The sequence below is a fragment of the Mesoplodon densirostris genome, chromosome 5 (genome assembly GCF_025265405.1).
Source record: "Mesoplodon densirostris isolate mMesDen1 chromosome 5, mMesDen1 primary haplotype, whole genome shotgun sequence".
NCBI lineage: Eukaryota > Metazoa > Chordata > Mammalia > Artiodactyla > Ziphiidae > Mesoplodon > Mesoplodon densirostris.
The window spans coordinates 88,737,910-88,756,421 of NC_082665.1; the positions used below are offsets into that span (position 1 = coordinate 88,737,910).

General features: G+C 31.1%; 1 protein-coding gene across 1 annotated transcript in view; it reads right to left on the reverse strand.

Moving 5' to 3' along the window:
• The window catches only part of SI (sucrase-isomaltase), a 105,903-nt gene that overhangs the window by 38,209 nt on the left and 49,182 nt on the right, over positions 1–18,512 (reverse strand). The window contains exons 17-26 of the mRNA XM_060100016.1: positions 17,717–17,871; positions 16,783–16,867; positions 15,956–16,012; positions 14,926–15,050; positions 12,651–12,739; positions 9,828–9,877; positions 8,693–8,863; positions 6,793–6,948; positions 1,921–2,127; positions 432–586 (exon numbers count right to left, since the gene is read on the reverse strand). Coding sequence (XP_059955999.1) covers positions 432–586; positions 1,921–2,127; positions 6,793–6,948; positions 8,693–8,863; positions 9,828–9,877; positions 12,651–12,739; positions 14,926–15,050; positions 15,956–16,012; positions 16,783–16,867; positions 17,717–17,871 — 1,250 coding nt within the window. The remainder of the gene's footprint in view (positions 1–431; positions 587–1,920; positions 2,128–6,792; positions 6,949–8,692; positions 8,864–9,827; positions 9,878–12,650; positions 12,740–14,925; positions 15,051–15,955; positions 16,013–16,782; positions 16,868–17,716; positions 17,872–18,512) is intronic.

Genomic DNA, 18,512 nt, shown 5'->3' on the forward strand with positions numbered 1-18,512 from the left:
TTATTCATTAGACATAAAAACATATCTATATGTGTATATCTTAATTTCATTTCATCAATTCCTGGCAAAGATAGTATTAACTCTATCAAATTCCAGGACCAAAAAACTCCAATTTCAATTGTTCTAATAAAATATTTACATAACACATTTCCAACTGCTTATTTTGACAACACTCATCATGCTTTTCAATAGGAGTCTTCGTTTTGGTTCTCAACTTGATTAGAAGAATAGGTCTGATATTTAATAATGAAATTCATCACATCCAAAGTGTAAATAAAATTTTACACCAACTGTTAATGGTTTGCTGACTTTAGTTTTTAAATGTTAAAATAAGCCAAATTATTTAATACATGCACCTAAAACCACTTTTGGTGTGATGACATGCTAGCACAGTGAAAATATCCTTCATATCAAATAATTGAATCACTTACATAATTCTTCCTGTGCTTCTCCTTCGAATCTGGATACCAAAAGGATTTTCCTTGATTTCAACATCATAAAGTCTATTTTCATAAGTACTTGTCGGTGTAGCTGGAATGTTTAATGGTACTGGAACTTCATATCTCTTATTTTGGGGGTCATAAATCTATTACAGAGAGATAATGAAAACAGGTATGTTTTGTTCTTATTGCCAACATATTAGGTACATATCATTAAATAATTTCAATAATGGTTCAAACAAGAATATTTAGAATTCTTATCATAATTCCTAATTTTATATCCATGGCCCATATATCTATATAGAATTCTATACACATACATAGATATGTAATGGACTCAAATTATGTATTGTATTTTACCTGTTTTAATGTTTTATAATTCATTTTTCCATACAATGAGAAATCTTCAAAAAGAGAACTTTAAAGCTAAATATTCACTTATATGCATACACAAAATTATTTATCACGTCATGGTTAGACAAAATTGTTTCAATATTTTTGCCTTATGTATGATCTTACAATGAATATTAATGCTAATTTATCTTCATTCATGTCTTTATTTCCCCAGTACAATACTTATAAGTGATAATATTAGGTCAGAGTATTCTAACTTTTTAGGATCCTTGATAAACTATTGGCAAACTGTTTTCCAGAATTAGTGTACTAATTAATATTCTCACTAAAATGTGTACTCTAATACTATTATATGTTAAACTAAAAAGCATTTATTTCTCAAACTGTCATTTATTTCCTTGCTGATGAGGATAAACCATTTTCTACATGATTATTCAAATTTAGCTTTCCCATTCTTTGTATTTGTCTTTAGTTCCTTTTATTTTTAATGAGTATAAGTACTTTAATATTTTATTCCAAATTTTATTTCTTTTTCTGTTAAATGTCTGCTTGTGAGGTCTTAATATTTTTTTTGATTGTATGAGTTGAAATTGCTTTCCATTTGTCATATATGAGTCAGTACTATTTCTAATAGTTTTCTTAATGGATTCCCTTGAAGCTCTTAGGTAAAAAATAATTGCTAAGTGTAACTATTGAAAGAAATTCTCTCTTTTGTATTTCTTATTGCATTGGCCAGAAAATTCAGATCACTGTTTAAAAAGAAATAATGGAAACAGTAAGCATCCTATTGTGTTTATTTTTTTCTGTTTTGTTTATTTTAATGGGACAAACAACATAGTCCAATTCTAAGTGATTTATCAAGAATTTAAATAATTAAAAAACACCACTATATGTTTAATTATTCACAAAGATAGCAAAAACCAAAAAAAATTATTTATTGTTCATCTATCTATGAGCTCTGTTGGAAAAAAAGCACTTTACTTTATAGAATCAAAATGTCATCAACCCAATAAATAATCCTTAGTATTACATGAAAAATCCAAGCACCAAATCTATTTAAAATCTGTCTTGAGAGATGAAATCATGCATTGAGATAGTTTATATTAATAGTTTATATTAAACATACCTTAAACTGCAGCATATCATCTTTATGATATTTCACCTCCACATGAAGAGTTGGGATGGGATCGGAAGGTAGCTTTATTCGAGCTTTTACAGTATTCAGCTGGAGGTCAGCTGTTATACCCAATGATGAGTAATGAGTTGACTGGACTAAGTAAGAGTTGTCTTCTTTAGGAAAGTAACACTCAGGTGTTTTGGATCCTAAAGGAGCCTAAAAACAAGACAAGTTCATTGTCACAAATTGTAAGCATTGTAATATTAAAAAAAATAAGGTAGACATGTTAATCACATGTTGTATGATTTACAAATGTTATTGTTTAATACTAAAATGAAATTGCAGTCATAGCACAAAATATCTATTAGGCAACATGACACACCATGTAGTAAAATGTTTAGAATATTTATATTTTGACTCTAAAGACATACAGGTAGAGCAGAACAATCAAATGTCATAGTTTTTCAATTCAGAATATAGATGATTGTGTTGTCTCTGAAAATAATTAAGTATATTACTCATAACTTTTGATCATAAGTTTGTTTTTACACTTCTTATTGATTACTGCCTTTTTTTTGTGTAAAATGACTCTACAATAACCCTCAGAGTGGCATGAATTTAAAGTTCTTTTCTTTTACTTATAATCAAAGTATATTATTCTTTATTTCATGACTGGTCTTTCTATTGGTTAATTACATCCTGATCAGTATTATAATAGGAACTGTGGCCAAAGATCAGGGCAAATTAATTTGTATAGGGGTGGCAGCTAAGACCTCAGAAAAAGAATGAAACACTGTGGCTTTGATGGCCAGCTGCATTACCACAATCCATTCTCCCATCTTTCTTATGAAATTAATATATTGTTGGAAGAAGCAATGTGCCCATCTATATTTCCCAGTCTCTTTTGAGGAAGTTGTATGTGACTCCCCCCACACACACAAATCTCCTTAAAAGAAAAGGATATAAGCTGATTAAATTAGGATATCCTTTGCTCTTCCACCTTCCAGGCCTGGAATGCATATGTAATTGTATAATAAAACTTTGTGGATGAAAGACAAATGATAAATAGGGGACAGTGACAACATTTAGATACCAGAATATTAGGCCTGAGATTTTTTCTGTAATAGAAAAATAAATCCTGTCTTGTTTAACCAAATCAGATTTTAGGTCTCTGATACCTTCAGCTTCAGGCAATCCTTAACTGATAGGAATACTTCAGTACTCATTCCAAAGGCATGGAATCGAGTGCCAATGGAACCAGGAAAATGGTCAACTTTAGAAAATGACTTTAGAATGTCTATATATGTCTGCTTCATAGCTATCTTTCTGCCCAGTAACACTTTCCCTTTATCATTTTATGTGTTCTCATTTATCTTTCCTGGTAGTTTATCAGCATTGTTATTTTTTGTAGTTAGGATGAAAATAATCTTGTGATTTAATTTATGGAAACTGTATAAATCCCATCTAAACCACCCCTTTTCATATAATCTCAATCACTATGTCCCTCACTTGCTTTCTTACACTCAGTTGCAAAACAACAATGCTGGGAAAAAAACCTATCCTCTACATTCTCAGTGCCTACAACTGTGTGGCTGAATGGCTTGAAAAATGCACACAATCATGTAGACTGCTCTCCCTTTATATAATCATGAAAGTTAGAGTGGGTCCAAAAGATCAATCATACTATATTTGCCTAGTTCACTCACTATCACACTGCCTTGGAAAACATTTTCCTTTTTTCGCCAGCCACAAAACCCCTCCCTATTCTCATCATCTCCTAATGATTTTCGTTAGTATTTTAGTATGGAAAAGAAAGTAATTGGGAGAAAAATCAGAACGAAACACCACAACTACCCACCCACCTCTTTACCTCCTGTTACAAAATATGTATGGTCTACGCTTCTATTTAAGGTGAACCATTTCATTCGTGCACCCAATCCCATGCCTCCTTGCCAACAAAGACATTTCTCCTGCAATTCTCAATTCTCTGCCCTGCATCACTAATATTCCACTTATTATTGGTTATTCTCAATGGCATAAACCAATTTGATTTCTCCCATCTTAAAAGAAACTGTCACCTCACTCATTTCTCAAATTACTGCTGTATTTTTTTTTTTTTTTTTTTTTTGCTGTACGCGGGCCTCTCACTGTTGTGGCCTCCCCCATTGCGGAGCACAGGCTCCGGACGCACAGGCCCAGCAGCCATGGCTCACGGGCCCAGCCTCTCCGCGGCATGTGGGATCTTCCCAGACCGGGGCACGAACCCGTATCCCCTGCATCGGCAGGCGGACTCTCAACCACTGTGCCACCAGGGAAGCCCTACTGCTGTATTTTTTATGCTTTCCTTAGAGCAAAATATAAAAGGTTTGCTATATTCACTCTCTCTAATTTGTCTCTTCATTCTTACTGGAATCTCATTCTCACTCTGACCAGGCTTTAAATCCCAGCATTCCATCAGTATTTCTCTTGTAATAGTTACCAAAGATTTCCATGCTGCCAAATCCATACTTCAGTTTCTAGTTCTTATTTTACTGATTTATAAGTATAATTTGCACAGTTGATAATTTTCTCTGTCTTGGAACGCTTTGTTCACTTGGCTGACAGGAAGCAACATTTTATCTGTTTTCAACCTACTTCTTTTACAATTTGTTCTCAGCCTCTTTTCTGGTTCCTTATCATTTCCCTGAGTCTAAATGTTGGATGATTCAGGGTTTAGTTTTTGACCTTTTCCCTTTTCTATTCAGGCTCATTCCTTTGATGATGTCCTCTCATCACATGATTTTAAACACTGTATATATGTTGACTCTAAATTTTAGATCTTACCAATGATATAGAATTTTCAGTTTCATTAGTTTACATCTCACAATTGGAAAACTGCACTTGGATTTGTATTGAGTACCTCAACCTTAATTTGTCTAAATCTTAATTCTTCCCCTCCATGTTTGTTTCCGCAGTTTTGTCCATCTTTGTTACTATCAACTTTCTTTTTTCCAGCTGTTTAAACCAAAAACTTGAAGTCATTTTTACCCTTCTCTCATATTCTATATCCAATCAAGGAGCAACAATTTTTGGCTTTATCTTTAAAATATGCAGAAAAGGCAAACACTTATTACTAATTCTACCATTACCACTGTGGCTCAATCTACCAATATTTTATTTTGATTACTGTAACAGCCTCTTTCCTGGTCTCCCTGCCTTATTCTTCTAACAGTCTGTTCTCAACACAGAGCCATTATAGTCCTATTAAGATGGAAATTTAATTTTCTCATTCATCTTTTCAAAACTCTCCAGAAGTATTCTATCTCGGAGTAAAAATCTTAATCCTAAAAATGGTCTAAGTAATTGATCTACATTATTTGTTCCCATATGTCTATAATTTCATCTTCTGCTGTTCTTCCGTTCACTCACTCTGTTTCAGACACGATGGCCTCCTTGCTGTTTGTGGACTATACCAGGCACATTCTTACTTCAGGTTGATGTATTTTCTTACTGGAATATCATTTATATTCATTTTTTAAACTTTTATATTGGAGTATAGTTGATTAACAAGGTTGTGTTAGTTTCAGGTGATAATGAGAGTAAGTGACCATGCACTGAACACAATGGAGAATGGGTATGGATTTGAATGAAGAGCTGGAATTTAAAAAGAAGATTTTGGAGGCATATTGGAAAGATACTTCACTATTTGGTTTTTATTGATTTCATTATCTTTTCTCCTCCTCACTTCTTTGTTCAATTTTTCCATAAACTTACCTAATGGTAAAGATTATGCTACTTTATCAAGCAATGCAGAGGAATGAGGGCCATTTCTCTGGTGGCAGAGATTCTATATATTCCCTCATATAAGTGCAGACAGTTTTGGGAAGTTGCTGGCAGATGTGTCTAGACTCTTCTCAGTGTTATAACACATGCATTTAATTTATTGATTATATGAAATAATTTCTTTTTTTGCTGACAAAACCCAATGATGTAACCAAAAGTTCAGAATTTAAAAAATAAAATGAGTGCAGCAAGAGGGGACTTTTCCCATATCTGTTTCTGTAAAAACGTCTACTATCAACGACCATCATTGTTGTTGAAAGTTTTTTTTTTAATTAATTAATTTTATTTATTTATTTTTGGCTGCATTGGATCTTTGTTGCTGTGTGTGGGCTTTCTCTAGTTGTGGAGAGCGGGCATACTCTTCCTTGTGGTGTGTAGGCTTCTCATTGTGGTGGTCTCTCCCGTTGAGAGCACAGGATCTAGGTGCGCAGGTCCCAGTAGTTGTGGCTTGTGGACTCTAGAGCGCAAGATCATCAGTTGCGGCGCATGGGCCTAGCTACTCCACGGCATGTGGGATATTCCTGGGCTAGAGCTCAAACCCGTGTGCCCTGCATTGGCGGGTGGATTCCTAACCACTGCACAACCAGGGAAGCACTGTTCTTGAAATCTTGACCAAAATTACTGGCAGAAATTGTCACCTCTTAGTGGAACAGATACAGCCCATCAATCAATTTCAGAAATTTTAATAACTTGAGACAATGCTTTTGAAAGACTACTCCCTACTGGCATAATACCTTGCTCAATTAAGCTAGTCAGCCACAACTAACATCTAACAGAGTGCAACAAATAGAGTTCTAGTTTATTAAATAAAGTAACACTATCCAAAATGCCTGGAAAGCAACTTACACAACCATTTAGTCTGGCATTTACTAAATTATGTCTTTGAAGAATTAATTAAGATAAAGATAAATTATCTATTAGAAGTCCTAATTTCAAATTCCAAATGCTTCTCTAGCTGAATTTAGTTTATATGCAGTAGAATTAAAATTATAATATGTACGGTTTACTTTGAAACATTTATGTGAAAGCCATATCATGAATAATTAAAATTCTTATTACCGTTTCCCATAAGCAGCCACGTTCTTCACAGCGTTGTTTAGTTGCAATGTCTGCATCTGGATAACAAGTAAACTTTTCAGCTTCCAAGAAAGCTTGATCCCATTGAACAGTAAAGTTTCTTCCAAGGTTAAACATGAGATTGTAAATTAGTAGATTCTTTGAAGAGAAAGAAAACTTTAAAATATTTCTGACCACTGGACAATTTAAAAATACTTAACATTTTTAAAATGCAGCAACCCCACAGCAATTCTTCAAATCAAATCATTAATAATTTTAATATAACACTAAAAGAAATAATAGAAAAGAGAAAACATGGCATGCCACTGAAATAGCTAGAATCTCAAGACAGTTCTCAAAACTATGAGAAATTATAGAATACTGATGAAAAACATTATCTTTAAATACAGATGTGTTCAATTCTCAGTTCTGATAATTAATGCTCATGAATCTGGGGAAATTATCTACCCTGTTTTATCTTCAATTTCCTCCCCCTGTAAAATGGGGATAATGAATAAATTATCTGTGAAATTTAAAACACCTAGCATAATGCTTGGGGCATACCAGGTATGAAATAAATATTAGTTCCCTCAATGAAGAAAAAGGGAAGAAAATGTTGACCACTTTGATTGATTTGGAGGCTCCCAGAGTCAGAGGAGAGGAATATTATTTATTTATTTTCCTAATTTTATACACTGCTTATAATATTTGAGGGACAAATTAGAGAGGAGATAACATGGTATTATGCAAAAAGAAAAAAAAAGTGAAAGGATAGTGTCCAAGCACAGGAGAATTAGAAAGATGTATCTACAAGTGTCTTTGTAAATCTTTACATTAGCATAAAAATAGAAACAGATATAAACTAGGATTGTAAAAACATACAATGAAGTAATTTTGTATTATGACCACTTGATAATCTTTGTTAGAGCCATAGAGTTCTCAATAAGCCTGTATTATTTAAATTTATATTGATTAGTTCTTATAGTCCTAGGAATATATACATTATAGTGTATTTACTAATAAAAAATAATTAACCAATACATATTTTTATGGAAATTCCTAAGTGAAAAACTCTGGGCCAGAGGACTTAGAAGCTAGACAAAAATACTCTAAGAAAATGTCTTACATCTCAATTTAGAATTTATGCTAACATTACTAATATTTAGGAATATAGGAATGGTAGAAAAGTAAATGCCAATAAAAATCACTTCCATGTTTTAAATTATTTTTGTCTCTACCATTTTAAATAATTAATTTTTTACCTGAAGCAACATTATGATTAAATATGACATTTTACATATGAGGAAGTTGAGATAATGAGAGATTAATTTATTGTGTTTAAATGCATAGACTGCAGGGCTGGAATTTGAGCCCAATTCTGTTACTCCTTTTCCCTCTCTAGTACACTTGTTAAACAAGGCAAGAATGAGGATAAGAAAGGGACTACTAGAAGGGGAGACTGTAAACAAAAATTTGAAAGAGAAGTACAAGATATATTGAGGACAAAGGGAGTTCATGAAAGGAGAAGAGATAATTGACATAATGGATTCAAACATTATCTTAAGAAGTCTTAAATGAGAAGGTAAAACTTTTAGATTCTTTATCATATGCAGTAGGTAAGAGTTCAGGGTAGGAGAATGGTATCAAAAAATATTCAAAAGGCATACATAAGTGATATCCAAGATAAAATTAAATAGAGAGGGAGAAGTAGTATCAATTCACCTTAAGGTTGATATCTCAACATAAATTGAGATAACCTAAAATGGAATATTGCCAGCAAAAGGAAAAGAAAAGAAAGATATATAATGAAGAAAAAAAAATCACAAAACCAAGAGCCTGAATGGTTATATAATGTTAAATATGAGAGTATGTGTTAACTAAAATATATTAAGATTGTATTTACCTGGTTGGAAGTATCATAAGTGAAATTGTAGTTAGCTCTCATTGGTTGATTATCTTCCATCACTGAAACTTCTGTAACAGTGTCTATCAACCCAAGGATTTTTATAGTCTCAAATGTTAAAGTGGTTCCTTCCTGGTATGACGAATGTGTGCATATAATATCTAATTTGTTCTGAAAAATGTATATAATATTATATATCAAGTAGAAGGTCATTGGATACAAATCAGAAATAACAAGTGTATTTATATTGATTAAATCTTATAGTTCTAAAAATGTATAAGCTGTAGTGTATTTACTAAATAAAAATAATTAACCAATACATATTTTTATGAAAATTGCTAAGTGAAAAACTCAAGACAAGAGAGCTTAGGAATTAGCCAAAATTCTAAGAAAATGTTCTACATCTCGTATAATTTAGAATTTACTTATGCTGATAATACTAATAATTTAGTATTATTTAGTATTAAATTATGGCATTTGGTATTTAGTAATATAGTATAATAAGAAAAGAACCAATCATCTATCTCTCCATTCCCAACAGCTCTTCACATCAAAGTACCCTATATAAATACACTTATTAGTAACTCTTTAAAATTGTTTTCTATACGTGCTGTAAAATTATTTTCAGAGATAAATTATGCATGATGCAAATCATGTATATTCCTTCTCATTCTCTTCATTGATGAAGAATAAATTATCTTTGGCAAAAAAGAATATATGAAGAAATCTAATTTCTACAAAAAACATTGCTACTAATTATTCAAAATTTAATCTTGTGCATAGCTTTTTCATTTTCACCCCAAATCCATGACAGTCACGGCTGTGACTGGTATATTAAAACATTTTCAAATATATTGAGATTATTTTCCCAGGACATATTGCTTAAACTAGACATAGTGCTACAAGAAGACTGAAGATTTCTGTGTATCATTTTCATCAACAGAAACTCATCTATTACATTGAAATATAAAAATTTAAGGTAATTCATATATAATTTAATAATTTAAATTGAACAATGTATTTTGTTTCTTTCCACTGATTTCTGGAGAGAAATGTAACATCATTCCAAGAAAAGGCACAGTCTAGACATTAACAAGGTATTATATTTAGCTATGTGTTCAAGGAGAATGCTTACATTAGAAACTGAAAATGTATATAAAATGTAGTTGCCATTTTGGATGGTATCTGAAATGGTGAAAAAAAAATATCAGATCAAAATGTAATGTTAAATTCTGTTTTATTTTTACAGTTAGACAACACAGGGAATTTTTTTAAAAATAGATATTATTTATTAATGAAGCAAATTAAACAGATTATTCTTTTAAATTAAGGTTCTTAATTATCTTTAAATGAAACTATTATGGTAGTTTATTTTCCCAGGAAGTAAAGGTAATGAATCCATCTTTGCCCAGTTTGATTTTTCAAAGACTGTTAAAATAGTTCTGGAAATTCAGAGAGCACAAAACTTTTAGTAAAATATATATAATTAGAACTATTTTTTAAATGATATTTTATCTCTTTTTAGTAAACTGTGTAACATTCAGTTTATTTTGGGAAGAAATGGCACACCACAATTTTGGTTTGCATCTTTCAGTATATTTTTCATTATTTGAAGAATGAGTGAATGTGGAGACGTTAAAGTTTCAATAAACTTTAGTGAGAAAAATTGAAGAAAACAATTATTTTATGCATCATATATGTAAAAATGTAACATAACTTTTTATCAACATGTTTCTTTAACAGGAACTAAAGATTATAACTAAAATAATTAGGAAGAAACAGAGTGGAAAATATAAAGGGAATACTAGGATTTATATACAATACTTTGAATAACATTAATTTACTTAAAATTTTAATCCTAGGAAATAAAAATAGAATCAAAACCCGAACTGAAGGTCGTTTTATTGTCTTGTGTTTGATTGATTATTCAGAAGTTTTAGATTTTAACTTTTTAACACACTTCAGTATATAGATATCATATTAAATGACTGATTAAATCATAACTCCATATTTTTAATCATTTTATATGAAGTAAATTATCAATATAATTTTTTGCAAGTAGAAAAAAGGAATGAATTTGGAAATATTTATATAATCTGAGAAATGAGAATAACCTTAAACTCAGGTTCCACATGCTACCAATAGAGGTATTATCTCAACAACATTCTTTACCTGATGATTATGAAAAAATTTACTTCTGCTGGAATCCTCTCTTACAGAATTTCTATGTAGTAAATGCTTTGAATCTATTCTCAGGACAGAGCTCACCCTAGTGTGTTTGACTCTAAGGTATTTGAGAAAGAGGGAGAAGGCTGGTGTGCTGACGTAGAAGGAGCAATGGAGAATGGTAGGGCACAGTTTGTGTGTGTGTGCATGTGTGTGTAAAATGTACAGGACATAGTGAATGCTCTAGGTCTTGGAAAAGACTGTGGCTCTTAATTGAGTAAAATGGAGAATTGATAGAGGGTTTTGAGCAGAAGTGTGATGATTTGAATCATCTTTTAAAGGGATTACTCTATCTGCTGGTTGGTAAATAGAATGTAAAAAAGGGGGATTGACAAGAGCTATTGACCTAGAGACCAGTTAGGGAGCTATTGCCGTAATTAAAATGAAAACTAGTGATGATAATGGTGGAGTTTATGAGAGAACCAAGATCCAGGTAGAACCAAGAGAAATTCCTAGGTTGTGACAGACAAGAGTGAACTCTAAAGTTTTTGGCATCTTGTAGAGATGAAATTATCATCAACTGACAAGGGGAAGACAATATATCTGGTGGAGCAGATATGTTGTGATAATCTACATATTCATAGGAGATACGACTTAAAAAAGAACAGAATTTTTTTCATAGATTCCATATTTTCAACATTGTAAGAGAGCACACCAATACATAGGCTATTTCTTGGAGTTAATTTAGAGATATTTGGATGTTTCATATACTATATACAAAGGCATATAGGGCATTCTTTAATATATCTGAAAAGTAGTGAGCTATAATAGAAGGTAAACTATAATTTTTTATATGTACATATATAAAACACATACCTAAGAGTCCTCTATTAAAAAATAAGATTAAAAAACCTTAAATTTATGAGACTGATTGTAACTAAGTAAATTCAAAGAGATTAATTTTCTATGGCATAATTTAATATTAGCAAAAATGACGCTTTTTATTCCCTTGGTGTACTGAATTCTCAAATTTGGATCTAATTAAATAAAAGATATTTAATAATTGAAATAAATTGTGATACGTTTATATGGCAAAATCATTATCTCAAATAATTTGAAATTAAATAACTAAAGCTTTTTTATTGAAGTATCATTGATTTACAATGTTTCAGGTAAAGCAAAGTGATTCAGTTATACATATATATATATATATATATATATATATATATATATATATATATACTTTTTCAGATTCTTGTCGATTATAGTTCATTAAAAGATATTTAATATAGTTCCCTGTGCTATACATTAGGTCCTTGTTGTTTATCTATTTATATATATATATAGTATTGTGTATTTGTTAATCCCAAATTCCCAATTTATTCCTCCCCCACTACATTAATTAACTAAAGCCTTAATGTTGGTTTTCTTTTACAGTAATAAAAGTTTAGTTTTAACCACTATAATCATATAAGATAGTTGAAAATAGGATGCAAGTTATACATCTGTGTATTTACTACCTATTTTAATTTTTATACAGTACTCTAATAAAGATATTTATATTTGTCAAAGACTTTTTATGATAAACCAAAAGATAAAACCAAATATTGTAATCAAATATACATAATTTAAATACCAATGTTAAATTTCATAAAGTAACCTAAAATCTTAAGATAGATTAAAAATAGCAATTAAAAATTAAAACTTGTGACATTTTTGTGCAATTTTATAATAAAAGCAAAACTTCCCATCATGAAATGAATATTTAAAAGCATATCACTTTGAAACTTACCTTTAGTTTCTCCATCATCCCAGAAAAAGTCTCCTTTTGCTGTGTTATCTTCATCTAAAGCAACTATAAGTCCTAGAGGGTTATTTCGGCTGTTAAGTAAGTTTGGGTGCATATATGAATAAAAATAAATGTATAATAGTGAAATATCCTATAAATAAATCCATTTCAACATAAGGGACTTGTAGGAGTTCTGCATTCACATGAGAAGACTGATATTAATAAAATTCATGTCTATACTTATTAGTAATTTATCAATGAGAAAAATAATTCATATGCTTAGAAAATAAATGAAAGGAATAAATACAATATGGAGGGATTCCCTGGTGGCACAGTGGTTAAGAATCTGCCTGCCAATGCAGGGTACACAGTTTCGAGCCCTGGTCTGAGAAGATCCCACATTCTGGGGAGCAACAAAGCCCGTGCACCACAAATACTGAGTCTGCTCTCTAGAGCCTGCTCTCTAGAGCCTGTGAGACACAACTACTGAGCCCATGTGCCACAACTACTGAAGCCTGTGCACGTAAAGCCTGTGCTCCAAAACAAGAGAAGCCACTGCAATGAGAAGCCCACACACCACAATGAAGAGTAGCCCCCCCAACGTTTGCTGCAACTAGTGAAAGCCCACACACAGCAACAAAGACCCAACGCAGCCAAAAATAGATAAATTAATTAAATTAATTTAAAAATATACAATATGGAATTTCTTGGAGGCCAAGACACCATCAAAATTGAAATGGTATAAAAATATTTCAATTCAAACAATAAAATTAAATATATCTTATGATTGCTTAATTCAACACGTATTTGCCACATACACATAAACCCTAAATTGCAGTGTACCAAGGTTACAAAACAATGAAAAGCACTATAAAATAAAATTTTAAATGCTAAGTGGAATCTCTAATAGTCTTACAAATGAAGCTAATTCTATCATGTGAAATGAAACATGATGAATATTTTTTTAGTTATATACTGCTATAGGTTTTTAAACTTAAAATGAAGCTATACAGTTCAGGTAACTGCTCTATACAGAATATATTCCTTCCAACATGCACTCATCAAAGTGTATGTTTCTCTTGTTCAATACAGCTCTAGAGTATAACCAATTATTTTGAGAACATAGTCATGAAACAGTTACAATATGAAAGTAATAAATTCTAGAAAACAAAAATAATTAAGTTACTAACACACATCCATTCACTCATTAATTTGTTCCTTCAACAAACATTTAGAGAAAATCAGGAGCCTATTCCATAATAGGCTGACACTATTATTGGTTTGGGGACTAAAGCAGTGAAAAGTCAAGTCTCTGCCTTCATGGAGTTTATAGTCTGGGGGAGCAGACACACTACATACAAGAAAAAGGAAAAATATAATTCCAGATATTCTTAATGGGGCTTCCCTGGTGGCGCAGTGGTTGAGAGTCTGCCTGCCGATGTAGGGGACATGGGTTCATGCCCCGGTCCAGGAAGATCCCACATGCCATGGAGCGGCTGGGCCCGTGAGCCACGGCCACTGAGCCTGCGCGTCCAGAGCCTGTGCTCCACAGCGGGAGAGGCCAGAGCAGTGAGAGGCCCACGTACCACAAAAAAAAGAAAAAAAAAAACCAGATATTCTTAATGTTATGAAGAAAATACAGCAGAGTAAGGAATAGATATCTATTGGGGTGTTGTAGAATATGGGGAAATGCGTAGATTCAATATGACACATTCTGTCCATGTACCCAGAATGAATGTTGCAAGATAAAGCACCAGAATTTTCAAATTTCTGCTTTTTTTCTAAGCAGTTCTAACATTTATTCTTACTGAACAACTTAGTTTCTATCTTGTTCTTTACTTAACAGAAATATCTACCTCATTTATTAACTTAAAATGTTTTAGCTGAAAGAAAAACATTGTGACATTTATGTATTGAAAATCCAAATATGTAACAACTGACACTTTAATCAATTATATAACTTACTTAATACTTCATTTTTTATTAAGAATCAGCCGTTAACTTTAATTATACATATTCTTTAGAGAATGGTAGTACATTTTGGCATAGGAAATAAATTTCTAATCTATGCCTATTTTTTAAATCAAGAAGTTTGTAGTAATATACATAATTTGATTCTTCTCTTTATAAACATGATGGTTATATGTAAGAAGTCCTTATGTATATCAAATATCTTCTGGAGAAAAAACTAAATATCAATATTTGATTCTTAATAAAAATGTGAAACATTAAAAGTTGAATTATATTTCAGATTTCAGTTAATGTCTTTTCATTTTACCTTGCTGTTGTAGTTACAGCAGGTTGTTGAATGGGGATAATGTAACCTCCTCTAAGATGTAATCCTATTTTGTCTGCTGGAAGATACATATCAACACGTTGTCCTTTCCATGGCCTTTTTGCACCCTAATATTTGGAAGATAAAAATATTTTTTTTCATTATTGTAAAGAATTTAAACCCCATTTTACTAGAATTACACATAGAAATAATTCTTATTATGAGAAATTTGTGTCATCTTAGTGAATATTAACATGCCATTTTCTAACTTTTAAAGAAAACTCTTTCAGTTTACTGATGAAATCTGGGTAAAAGTAAGTTTGGTTTCACAAAAAAATCAACGTAGAGAAATCCATTTCCCTTCTACAATAATTAACAATGTTCTTAATTAGCACTATTTTTTATTCTTTGTTTTGGTTTAAAGTTAACCATGTCTTTAGAAAGAATTTTTTAAACATCAGTTCTCATAAAAATAAAGTGTCTGCTTAGCAAATATAAGTGCATTACAAAATACTTTCCTTTAAAATAAATATTCTCAGAAGGTCTTGGTCAATTTAAAAAAAAATAGGTTGTGTGTATGAATCCTGCTACGTTGCCTTTTCAAGATTGAGATGAAAATCTTTCCCAAACATTACAATATACCATATAAAAACAAATGTTTAAGATTAGCTTAATACTCAATTTTCTGGCCATAAGATGAATATGTAAAATAGGGAAATTATTAAAATAAGTTACTACTCCTTCTTAAAATTACTCTTGACCTTTTATTTCCACAATTTAAAATGGATAACTCTTTACACTAAAGAATATAACTTCATATTAATCACGTGCAAAAAAACATATACTTTCTAACATGCAACAAAATATACACCCACACAGACTCTTCCACATTATTAAAATTTGGAATTATTATTCTTATAATAATAACAGAACTACTGAAAAAAAGATATGTTGTGTGTTTGGAGTTAAGTTTCCATGTACAGATGTTGAACAATATGTACTTGTGATCTATTATTATATTAAGGTTACTTACAGTTTCAAAATCATACCAAGTAGCATTAGGGACGTATGCACTCACTGTATCTGCTCCCTAAAATAAACAAGATAATTTGTACATAGATATATATTTTTTACTTCAATATGTAATGGAAGAGAATCACATCAAATGTTAAGTTGGATTTTCATAGTGAAGCGAAAAGAAACTTCCTTTGTATTGTTATACTCCAATATTTTCTATATATAGTAATCAAAAGGCTATTTTACTAGCTTTAGATATTATAATGTAAAATATTCCTAAAGCAAAGAAGAAATTAATTTAAGTGGCAACTAAAATAATGGATACATGCATTTGTACTTCTGTAATCTACATGGTAATTGTGAGTGTGAACACATTCATTGCTGTATATTTCCATGGCATATAGACTTTTAAATAACAGATAAAAACCATATAACTCATTTGACTATTTTTCAACATTTTCATATGATCCACTGGTTTTCAAGTTCACCTTTAGTTACAATATAGCAAAATTTCAATGTCTATGTCTACTTGAATGAGAATTCCTTGTTATTACTATAAGATTTGATTTCATTTCATAAATAAAGCTTTCCTTTTTAGAAGAATACTAATTTTATACAACATTTTTCTCCCCAGTACATATTATATATTTGAACAGCATAAATCTACTTAATATATTTATAATTTTTCACAATTTCTTCTGCATTTTAGAATTCGGTTTAATACTTATCTGGTTGAAGCAGTCTATTGAGTAATATTTATTACACAGATGTTTTGTAATTTAGTGTGGATTTGATTATACAAAGTTTCCATTAAAATATAAATTTATTAAAATTGTATCCTACCTGTTTCAAGACAGGGGTAATAAGTAATGAGGGGCCCCATAAGAACTGAGTGTCCTCAATCCAGCTATTAGTATCCTCATAAAACCTAAGAACAATGACAATATTTACAATACAAAGATAAAAAATAAGTTTTCCCAATTCTTCATTTGGTTTATGTTTTAAGTTTTCCCTGGAAATAATTATTGTCTTTAATTTTACTTATTTAATATGTCATTTTGAATCTATAGTTATTACATCCTTATGGTTCATCTGACACTCAAAAAAAGATGGTAGAAAGGAAGGGAGAGAGGGGAGAAAAGAGGGAGAAAGGGAGAGAGGAAATTAGTTCATTTGGAACTCAAAAAAATCCATCATATATGATAAGGCTCCTTTTTATCTGTAATAAACTATTCTGTTTAATTCATTTTTCTCCTGTAAGATAGTTTCATAAAGTACCAGAAATATTTCATATTCTACTTTCCTCCTTTTACACTTTTTTCTTTATAAACTCCCATTTTGACTTGGATTTGAAAGGATCTTTAGTCATTTCTTAAGGAAAGTCCCTGCCTTGGTCAAGAAGTACGAAGACAAGCACAATTAATTGTTTTGTAACTATACTATACACTATCTATAATTAGATGATTTTCACAATATATACATGATTATGTTTTCAGTATTCTATATTTAATATTGCTTATCGATATAATTTCTCAAATTATTCCACATATCTTTTTCCTTTTAAGTTCTATATAATTCTCACATTTCTAGATTAATCTTGTCCAATTCAACAAATTAATTATATTTACTACCATCATTCCACAGTTAATCAACTTATTTACATAAGTGTAAGAAAAAGCAGTAGAAATCTACTTGACATCTTGATTTACCTCTATTAATTTTTCATATGTCTGAATATAATTTGAAAGATACTGAAATTCTTGAACACAGTACTCACTCATGAAGAACTGGCCTTGCTACTGTTTCTCCAAACATATGGGCTTTATAAAATAGAGTATAGAGGAAAGGTAACAAGGTATAGCGAATATTCAAATAGTGCCTTGATGAATTAACCAAAAGAGAATTCAGTCCAAAAAACGCTGGATCCTGATGCTGTGGCATAAATAGAGGAATTGAAATAGGAAAGTTAAAACATGAATGAAAATTAAAATAGAAACATTAAATGTATTTTTGAAAACCAAAATGTATACATTTTATCTTGTTTGTAAAAAGTTGAGATTACTCCTATTTCATTATCAAAGATATGAATTTCTAACTTTTATGTTTTCATTTGGATATATTATATATTAATTAAACTTTATTTTAAAGTGGACATTTCCCTTTTAAATATACATACTTAGAGAAGATGGAAACTATTTTAACAAAGCATTCTTCTCTTCTATTATTTGTGGTAGATTGAATTATTGGCCCCAATTTTCATGCTTCCTTGTACCCTCAACTTTTGCTATGTGACTTTGCACCTACCTCTAGCAGTGGATTGTACTTCCCCACGACTTGGCTTTGTGCTCAGCTATATGACATACTCTGGCCAATGGAGTCTTACTACATGTGACACCTTCAAGTAAGGGCTGGAAATGTGCTTACCTGAGGACTTGCTGCCTTGTGCCTTGTCATTGCTATTAGAACAATAAGCCCAAATGGTCTGCTAGCCAAGGGATACAGGGAAGAGAGCTGCCTGGCCAGCCTATAGGCTTGCAACTTGAAGGACAGCCTCCTTGCTGAGCCCAAGCTAG